General features: G+C 37.8%; 1 protein-coding gene across 1 annotated transcript; it reads left to right on the forward strand.

Moving 5' to 3' along the window:
* Window positions 1-22: 22 nt before the first annotated feature.
* On the forward strand, window positions 23-4,628 carry LOC136277468 (endoplasmic reticulum metallopeptidase 1-like). Its single transcript, XM_066159632.1, has 4 exons — window positions 23-1,459; window positions 2,138-2,253; window positions 2,366-2,535; window positions 3,851-4,628. The coding sequence occupies exons 1-4, from the start codon at window positions 1,377-1,379 to the stop codon at window positions 4,025-4,027; spliced, it is 546 nt and encodes a 181-aa protein (XP_066015729.1). The 5' UTR covers window positions 23-1,376; the 3' UTR covers window positions 4,028-4,628.
* The last annotated feature ends 5,973 nt before the right edge of the window (window positions 4,629-10,601 follow it).

Below are 10,601 nucleotides of genomic sequence, written 5' to 3' on the forward strand. Positions count from 1 at the left end.
AGATTTTTTAACGAAAACTTGGCTTTCTAGACGAGATCTTTAGTAAAATGCAATTATTTTTATTTGCAACAAAGTTTATAAGGATCTTAAGGCGAATAAAGCGAAGTAAACCTCACCAACGACTCTAACAGCTTCAGACGCGAACGAGTTATTGTGTGACAACAACACCGTTAAGACTCAGCATGTCAATCGCTCAGTTTTTTTAACGAAAACTTGGCTTTCTAGACAAGATCTTTAGTATTTCTTTTCATTAGGCAATTACAGAGTAAGGTGTTTGGATTATGGGAGAAATATGAAAATGGTGAAAGAACAGCGGCCCAATTATTGAAATCGATGTCGAGATTAAACGGACCTACAAGAGCAGAGTAATTGCATGATATACATTACTTTCACATGTTCATCTGATCTTTATAATAAATGGAATTTTATCGTTTTTATCGTAAATCAAACGTTCTCGATCATGAATAAATCTTTCTTTAAAGTTAAAAAAAAAACATGTGGTTCTGCGTGGTTGCTATGGTTGTCACACAATAACTCGTTCGCGTCTGAAGCTGTTAGAGTCGTTGGCGAGGTTTACTTCGCTTTATTCGCCTTAAGATCCTTATAAACTTTGTTGCAAATAAAAAGAAATGCTTTTTACTAAAGATCTTGTCTAGAAAGCCAAGTTTTCGTTAAAAAAAACTGAGCGATTGACATGATGAGTCTTTACGGTGTTGTTGTCACAATAACTCGTTCGCGTCTGAAGCTGTTAGAGTCGTTGGTGAGGTTTACTTCGCTTTATTCGCCTTAAGATCCTTATAAACTTTGTTGCAAATAAAAAGAAATACTTTTTACCAAAGATCTTGTCTAGAAAGCCAAGTTTTCGTTAAAAAATCTGACCGATTGTCATGATGAGTCTTTACGGTGTTGTTGTCACACAATAACTCGTTCGCGTCTTAAGCTGTTAGAGTCATTGGTGAGGTTTACTTCGCTTTATTCGCCTTAAGATCCTTATAAACTTTGTTGCAAATAAAAAGAAATGCTTCTTACTAAAGATCTCGTCTAGAAAGCCACGTTTTCGTTAAAAAATCTGAGCGATTGACATGATGAGTCTTTACGGTGTTGTTGTCGCACACTCGTTCGCGTCTTAAGCTGTTATAGTCATTGGTGATGTTCACCAATGTTCACCGATGTTTAAGCTTCTGTTTGATGTTCACCAATGTCCAATGTTTTTTTACTAAATATCGTTTAATTTTCTGTATGTTTAGCTTCTAATAAGTTGTATTGGATTGACGACCAACTCGCCGACGTCTCTACTCGATTATATACGTCGGCGAGTTGGTGTCGGCGAGTTGGTCCGTCGGCGAGTTGACCGTAAACCATTCAGTGATATACCCATGTTTAAAAAGGCTTTGCCTGCACCTCAGGACAGGGTTTATGGAGGTTTTCCTTATTACCTGCCATTGAGGCATCTCGTGCGGTATGTGGTACTTGCTCATTCAATGTTTATCTGTTGGTCTCTGGTCATTCAGTGCATGGCCAATTCACTGGAATTTCATCAAAGAAAAGTATGGAATAGAATACAAGCTGTCAGGCTTTGCTAACTTAATACGTTAGGCAAGTTGGGCAGCAAATACACAGCCTTGCTTTAACTCTGGAAAGGGAGGGGTCAGTAGAAAATGGCAAAGAAATATTCTAGTGAAATAGTAGCTCTATGTGCCCTGATTTTCAGAGCTTGTACATCATCATGATCCAATTTTGCTTAATTAATCAACTGGCTAAAAAATGGGGACCATGTGTTATCTAAGTGTTGATCTTCCTTTCATACCATATGTGATTTATTTATTTTGCTTACCTATCCTTGAATCTTTAAGGAGCACTTTCATGGCTACTTGATAACAAAGCTAAAGTAAACGAGAGGTACCATGAGCCGTCGCACTTTTTTTCTTTCACTGTTACTCCAAAATACCTATAGCATTTAGTTTGTGACATTTACTAGGTGATTTGTTATACTTGATCCATAGATTCTATATATAGAGAAAGAATCCTGCATGAACTTAACTCTGAATTTATTTAATTACCATTCTGAATATTTAAAACTACTGTCTAGTTCAATTTATAATTCTGTTTAACTGTGAAGTGTTATATTTGCAATCAGAAAATCTTGGTATCTCCCTGGTCCTCCACCTCAAGTCAAAACATCTCCAATGGAAGTGAAATTGCTACATAGGAAGAAACAGGATCAAGTTTACTCATTTAAATTCTCAATATCAGGTCAGGTTTCTCTCTTTTAACCCTTTGACCCCTTGAAGTGACCAGCATCTAATTTCTCCTTACATTATCATGCATTCATATCTCACTAGTGTCTGACTTCTCACTGCCTTAGGTCCTGATCACATGGCTGTATATGTATCACCTGCTAGTGACGTAGATTTGCTGACCTCTTCCCTTGGTCCCCTTTTACCAATTCAAGATGGTGGAGACAGAGTTGTGTACTTTATTTACTATTCTCATGGTACTGATGTGGGGCCCTGGGACTTATCGCTTGAGCTTCTGGTGAGTTGGACAATTACAGTATTAATCATACTCGTGATTAACAAATCAGACTCCTGCCTTGTGGTCGTCTGACTTTGTAAGCTTCTGAAATGTTCCATAACATTTTGTATATACATGTATATATATATATAAAGACTCACTTATGTGGTAGTTGGGGTAGTTGTTGTTGTTGGAGCAACAACTGTATAGAAAGCTATACTGAGAGAGAGTTACTGCTGAAGATCACTTATTTCAAGGAACTGTGGAGACAGCAGTGAGATTGTGTCAGTGGTGAGCTAGGATTCAGACTGTGGTGGGCTTAATTAAGTTTATTGGGAACTATTGCTTGAGCTTCTGGTGAGTCGGACAATTACAGTATTAATCATGCTTGTGATTAACAAATCAGACTCCCGCCTTGCGGTCGTCTGATTTTGTAAGCTTCTAGAATGTTCCAGGACATTTTGTTTATATATATATATATATATATATTTATATATATTTAAAGACTCACTTATGTGGTAGTTGGGGTAGTTATTGTTGTCAGAGTAACGACTGTATAGAAAGCTATACCAAGAGAGTGAGCAGGTCCTTATTATAAGTGCTATGGCATGAGTGTTTCTTCACCTGCGGGAAAATATGAGGCCTTGAGTAACACAGCGCCACAGTCTTTTAGAAATGTACACCTTTTAAACAGTGCAAGACTCAGTTTTGTTGTTATAGAAATGAACAGTGCTTCATATTGTTGTTACAGAACTGAACAATGCTTTTAGGGTCATTACTCAAACATATTTCAGTTCTGACTAAATGATTGCTTTCTGTGTACTAGTCAAAGTCTTCATGGTGTTGGTGGAAATGAACACTGCATGAGTGATAAAGATTTCTCAAATTCACAAAACATTTATGGGTCCAAAACAAGTTCATATCAAATGAACAATGCTTCATTTTGTTGTTGTCACTAGGACATATTTCTTTTCTGATCATCATCTTCATTGTATTATTAGGAACAAACAGCACTTTATTGATAAAGATTTCTCAAATTTGTTACCCATTTACAGCCTGTCAGTTTCTTTTCAGTATTTGTTTCTTCGGCCAACATGACTCAGGATTTCTGGCAACAAGACTAAAAGTTTCAGGCAACTTTACTCTGGTTTTGGGCAACATGACTTTGGGCTAGTTGTCTTTCACATGACTTGACTTGAGCCCTGGTGAACCCCCTCCCCAACCTGACTCAAATATTCCCTTGGGCAGAGAAACATGGGTCCTGCAGTGCTGACAGCAAGCACCTGCTCTCAGGCTAATGTATCCTAAGATTCTTTTCATTTAAATATCATTTCAGCCAAAAAGACACCTCCTGGCCAAGAGCAATCTATTAGACTTTGCTGTGGCAGCTCATTATATTCACGGTAAAGAGTCATCTTCACCTTTCCTCAAAGAAGTCATTCAAGCTATTCCAGACTGGATTTTTGCTAATGACTGGGTGGACACTTACAAGAGCTGGTCTTACACTACATAGTTCCCTGTATTGCAAGAATGCATCAGTCCAAGACCTTCTAAACACTACTATGAAATACTGAAAAACAAAATTTCAAGCCAGGAATTTGAAGAATTGCACCAGTTTGAAACAGTTTCACAGGTTGAAAATTATCATGAATATTTTTACATTTTAGGGCGGTTGAACTCAATATTATTTATCAGGATTATAAGAAAATTTGACGGGAAAAATTGGATGTGAAATAGCACATCATCAGAAGTCAGGCTGGTCATACATGGATCCAAAAAATTTAAAAAATCACCTTAATTAATTTATAATGATTTTATCTGGAAATGAAATTCCAAATAAAACTAAGGAATCAAGAAACATAAAGTAAAGGATTGTTTGCTAGCCTGTGGTCTGTCAGCAGACCCTCAGTATAATGATCCCCTTTAATGCTAAAGAGTGCCGTAGGGCATATTGAGGGCATAAAAGCATAGCCCCCTCCAATATGACACTTGATATACCACCCTTCAACTTTTTGTCTTTTTATTGTATTGGTCAAGGTTATATCTCACAACAAACAATGCTCTAGGAGCTACAATTTAAGCTATAGTTTATTCAACAATTGGTTCATACATCGGTGTGCGTTCATCGAGATATGAAGCACGCGGGAAGTTTGGAGAGCACGAAAGATGCGTAAGAGTTGCTCGAGGCGTAGCTCTAGCTTCTTGAGTGCTCTCTAAACTTCTCAAGTGCTTCATATCTCGATGAACGCACAGCTGACGTATGAACCAATTGTTTTATAACATTTTCATCCCGATGGAAAATTATTTTCTCAAGGGATTTGTTTGCTGACGCCATGAGCGTGCACAATAGGAATATGAAGCACGCTCGCGCAATTAATTTGATTACTAGCTCTGTTCTTATATAGGAGCGCGCAAATTCAATTGCGTGAGCGTGCTTCATATTCCTATTGTGCACGCCCATGACGTCAGCAAACAAATCCCTCGAGAATTTTGCACTCAATCAGAAAATAAAGTTCATTTACACGCATGAATTCACCTGTCAGTTTTTTGACCAATCTAAGACAAGATCGTTTACAGCGTAGCGAAATGTTTTCCTGAAATAAAATTATCAACGCGCTGAAGCGTAGCAGAGCGATTATCGACCCTTTCACAACATTTAAACCATCGGGTTGAAAATGTTATAAAACAATTGGTTCATACGTCAGCTGTGCGTTCATCGAGATGTGAGGCAAGCAGGAAGTTTGGAGAGCACGAAAGATGCGTAAGAGTTGCTCGAGGCGTAGCCGAGAGCAACTCTAGCTTCTTGAGTATATACCCCATATGTATAAGGCAAACAAAATTTCGACCTTTTTTTTTATTGTTCACTTTGAAAACTCAGTATTTTTAGTTACATCCTCCTCGCCTGTTTGGGTCGTTATAGCATACCCCTGAAAATACCTTTGAAATGATATATTATACGTGGTCTAAAGGTTCATCGTTCTCGTTTTAGAAAAATTTGGCATTTCCCTGAGGCAGTAAAGGGATAACCGTTTCCGCACGAGTGATTCTTTGCTTGCGGGAGAATATGAGGCCTTGTGTGACGCAATCCAGTCAGCAAGGGGTCTAGTACTCATTATTAATGCGAAACCCCCGTCAACTTCTCCCTGACATTTTTCAAACTTTCCTGTGGAAAGAGAAACGCATGTCCTACACCCTGTTCAAGCAGTTTAGTTAGAAAAATGGAGCATGATGCTAAACTGAGCGACAGTAGCGGCAGAGCGAAAAGAGGAAGGAGGTTTTGGATTGAGTTGGATAAAAGTGGAAACCTTGATTCTATTTTCGCTCTGCTGCCACTTTATGCTGTTCACTATTGTGCTCCGTTTTACTGGCCGAACACCTGGAACAGGCTAATTGTTTTCAAATTTTAAGTTCTTAACCAATTTAAAAGGGATATAGCTATCACCCCTGGCTTTTACAAGCCTTTAAAGAAAAAAGCTGAAACGGGTTGGAACTCCCCCTATTGCCAGCGTAACTGGCATTTTTGCGTGCGCTTTGATATGTTAAACCAGGAGGAGCCTTGGAAACATGTGACAAAGCCATGAGAGGCTTGGAACAGGAAAAGTGGTTTCTCTGACTAAACCTCCACTTCTTATGGGGAGCCATTTGTGCCAATATCATCAACCGCTGGTGACAAAACTCAATCGTTAATGCTAAAATATCAATCGCTAGTGATAAAACTCAATCATTAGTGCTAAAATATCAATCGCTAGTGATAAAACTCAATCGTTAGTGCTAGCAACAACTCCACGAACTCCTTGTGACAGAAGAGACCTTAGGTAGACCATCCTGTCTACCTACCTCTCTCCCTGACTTGAAACCGACTCAAAGCCCGAGTCTCCGAGGATGACGCAACACGCGCTTAGCGCGAAAAGAACAACAGCATAACTCTGTCGATTGTGACTGTGCTCGGCGCCTGATGGACAGCAAAAAACCCGTAATCTTCACAAGAAACGTGACCAAAAATTGGTTTATTATTTGGTTGAAAGCTGTATTGAGAAAAAATATTGACAGTCCTCTGGCATCAAGTAGACTGAGCTTCCCTTTAATGTACCGTTGTTATCGACGTAAAATGACCCATTTTAGATAAAGAAGTGAAAATATAAAAAATAAAATATAAAATATTCTGTGAATTTCCATTTTTGGAAAAAAAGAAATAGGACGTCTTTCCCATATCAGTAATGATGTTTTAAAGACGTTGGCTTTGATACTTCATTTTAATAATTTTGGAAAATCGGAAACGATAGGTTCTGGGAAAAGATTTCAAAAGCGTGATGTATATTCGTCAGTTTTAGACAGTTGTTTAAGCCGGAATCTTCACAGGAAACCTGGCTCAGAATTAATTCATTTTTTCGTGAACAGGTGGAGTTGAGAAAACATGTTCAGGTCTTTTGCTTCAAATAGACCGAGCTTCCCTTTATGTACCACTTTTCATAAACACAAAATGACCTATACTAGAAAAAGAAGCTGGCACTTGATGGGGAACATTTCATGCCCATTTGAGATTTTATGGACTTTAAAAGAGGTGCGAGGTCTTCCACCCAGTTTTCTAATTAAAACGCATGGTGCTAAGAACTTTGCTAATTTCAATCATTTTAAAACATTCCCCACGTAGATCGCTGGCTTACATCTGAAATAAGGTATTCTCTTTTTTTTTTCTTAATCTGGGTGAGTGATACCTGATATTCTGCTTGCTGCTCCAGAGTAAACTGACATGAAGGTATTAAAACGTAAAGATGTTTTGCGCATGCAATCTAAATTTAGAATGATGGCTCTTGCTCCAAGCTTACCTTCTTGAAAGTCGTCTTTCACGACTTGAAATCAATGATATGTCACCTAAATGAAGAGTTAAAAACAACAGAACAAGACCAAACACATCAAAACAAATCAAAGGCGGAAAACACACTTAGCACAATATTGCGGGAGGCATTTTACCGTTGGCCTGACATTTGTCTTTAGAAAAAGCAATACATTGAGGTATGAGTCAGACATTTGGCCACAAAATGGCTGGCAATTGTTTCAGGAAGTTCGGGTGATATCTAAAAAGCTCAATACACGGACATCCGAACAAAAAAAAAAAAGAATTCGAAGGAGTGAATATTACTGTGCTCAACTGCTGTTCTCACGTTAACCTCAAGTTACGTAAGACTCGGCTTTAATCATCAAGCTACAGGAACATGTACATTGAATAGTGATAGAAGTGGCTCATATTGTAGTCAGTTTTAGGCCTGAAACTTAAATCGGCTAAGCTCTGGGATTTGCTGTTTAAATCTAAAAAAAAAAATTGAGAGCAAACCGGGAACGAAAAGGCCATTTGTTAATGTTTTATGCAATAAAACGTGAGTTTGTGATAGGTGGATCTGAAGCCCATGTGCTTTTATGACGTATTTTGATGTGATAACCACTTTGCAGTAAAATTAGAGGAGCCAACAAGCGTGGTTTTAGATTGTCATTACTTAACCGGAAATCAACAAATTCAGTTGACGCCTCCATCTTTCAGTAAGTGTTCAATAATAATGTATTTATTTTAGTTATTTTTGTTTACCAACTAAAAACTACCAAGATTACACAAATGAAATGGATGTGTGTATGAGAGTTTATTATATGGCTGGCAGAGCCCCTAGGCAATATGAGGCGAATTCTGTGTTCTAATTGCCCACCTGAGCGGGCCCATCTTGTCCGCAGGGAATTTCCCATTTTGATTCAGCGCAAGAAAAAAATTACTCAGAAAAACAACTTTCTTATGTTTGAACAATACCGGCGATAAGGTCGCAAAAAGCGGCAAAAGACAGTAAAAAACAAGATAACATAAATGATAAACTTAAACGATCCTCGTAGGTTTATTTTCCACAAACACAGGGGGCTTCCTTTCCAGTCTTTCGAAATGAATGAGTGCTGATTCTTAATAAAGCGATGATCTTTTTGTTTATTATGAATCCTTTATTGACTAAGCTTGTTCGGTCTAAATGGCTGGATATTAGCCTCATTCTTTTTCCGTGTTATTGACCTCGACTTAGTCTCGTCCATGAAAGCACAAGAAAGGAAATCGGCCAATATTTAGCCCTCGTGACCTCACACTTGTTCAATACCGCATATATAGGATAAACTAATAAGATTACCGTGTTTCATTGATACTAATTTTAAAAATAATTTTATTTTCCTAAAGGGATGCCTCAGCCACAAATTGTTTACCTATTAGTGATGTCATTTGGGGTACAATGCTTAGGTATGTTAACGCTTTATTCTTATGGCCTACACATAATGTGTTACAAGTCTTATTAGATGCCTCACGCTGAGGAAAATCTTTAAGGTGGCCAATTTACGTTACAAACTAAGTTTATAAGAAGAATTATGGGTGGTGTGTGAGTTTATATGCAGAAAATGGAACTAAGCTATTGGTGGGAACAGGGTGACGAGAAAAACAAGAATAAATTAGGTGAATGAAGAGCGTTCGCTGATACCGTGGGAATTACGAGTGAGCACAGGGCAGTCTGCGACCTTCCTTACAACTAAGCAGTTTCGAAAGCCGCAAAACTCTTGAACAACTATTTATCTTTCAAATCGGAACTCTTAATCCCCGTGGTATCAACAAATGCTCTTCATTCAACTAATGTATTCTTATTTATCCATTTCCTGCATATAAACACACACACAACCCACAATTCCTCCATTCTCTGTGAAGAAGGGCTAGCGCTCGAAAGTCAGCTTTGAAACTCTTTGCGGTGGCCAATTTACATTATCAACTCACTCGATAAAGCCAAAATTATCTTGTTATACTCCCTCACCGACGCGGCAACCCAGTTTCTTTGGAAACTGACCCCCTTTATCAAATGATAAATAGCATGGTTTCCGCAGGGCTTTTAGGACAACTTCCAACTAAATATCACTCGCAGCTTTGCCGTTGGTGATATGAGTGTTGAACACCCATGATTTTCAATTTTCACTAAAAAAGTAACGTGACGTCACTCACAGTCCACAGCAAGTTATCAATATCGGTCCAATTAGAACGAAATTCAATACCAGCAAGATCTCCCCTAGTAACACCCTAGAAATATTGTTACGGGAAAATTTACTGATTTTTCCGTGTGTTTGTTTGGAACATATTTATCCGTAAACTTTTCACATTAAGCCATTTCCAATTTATTCGAGCTCATTCAAGTTCTTTCATTCTAGTAAATAATAATTATAATAAAAAAAAAAACCACCGTAGCTTTTGAGTAATAAACTAAGAGATTTTTGCTTTGTTCTTGCTTTCATTATGCATCTGCATGTCGGTACTTTTGTTGTTCGAGATCTAAGGATCACTACAAAGAAGACTTTTCTAGTTAATTAATTCACCAGCGAATTTTGACGCTTTGGTACGAAGAAGCATACATTACATCATAATAATAATAATAATAATAATAATAATAATAATAATAATAATAATAATAATAATAAACAATCTTTAAGGAGGAAGCACCCGTCACGTAAATACGTGGTTTTCAGGGAGGTCCTTCGTAAAAAATAAAAAGTATTAAAAGCTAAAATAAGAAAAACAAATGTCACAGATCTAAAATATAAAATATACCGCGTATATCTAAAAATTTAAAAAAATTTTATCCATCATAATCCACATAAAACCAAAACAAACAAAAGCGCGAAAGTGATTACGCTTCGAGTCCAATTTGAGTTGTGACTCTGAAGACGAAACAAGCGAGACAGAATCAGAAGCTATTGAAGAATTTTGTGCCGAAAACGCTGTCGCAAACGAAGGTGTGTGCGAAGAGCCTGATAGTGAATTCGAGCGAAGCAACCCGTTGAGCGACGAAGACATCAACACTCGACACGATATGCAAATGAACTCTGACGAAATGAGCGATTTCCGAAGACAAGTTATGGATATCCAGCAACAAATGTGTAGAAAATTTTAAACAGCAATGGAAGGGGCAGCTGTAACTGAACCAGCCTTGGCGAAGCCTACACTGTTCCATGGCTAGGAGAATAAAAACTTAGATCGACGGCTTCAGCGTTTTAATCTTTATTTAACCAACAGAAAAGTCAATCCAGAA

Source organism: Pocillopora verrucosa, chromosome 12, assembly GCF_036669915.1.
Source record: "Pocillopora verrucosa isolate sample1 chromosome 12, ASM3666991v2, whole genome shotgun sequence".
Classification (NCBI taxonomy): domain Eukaryota; kingdom Metazoa; phylum Cnidaria; class Anthozoa; order Scleractinia; family Pocilloporidae; genus Pocillopora; species Pocillopora verrucosa.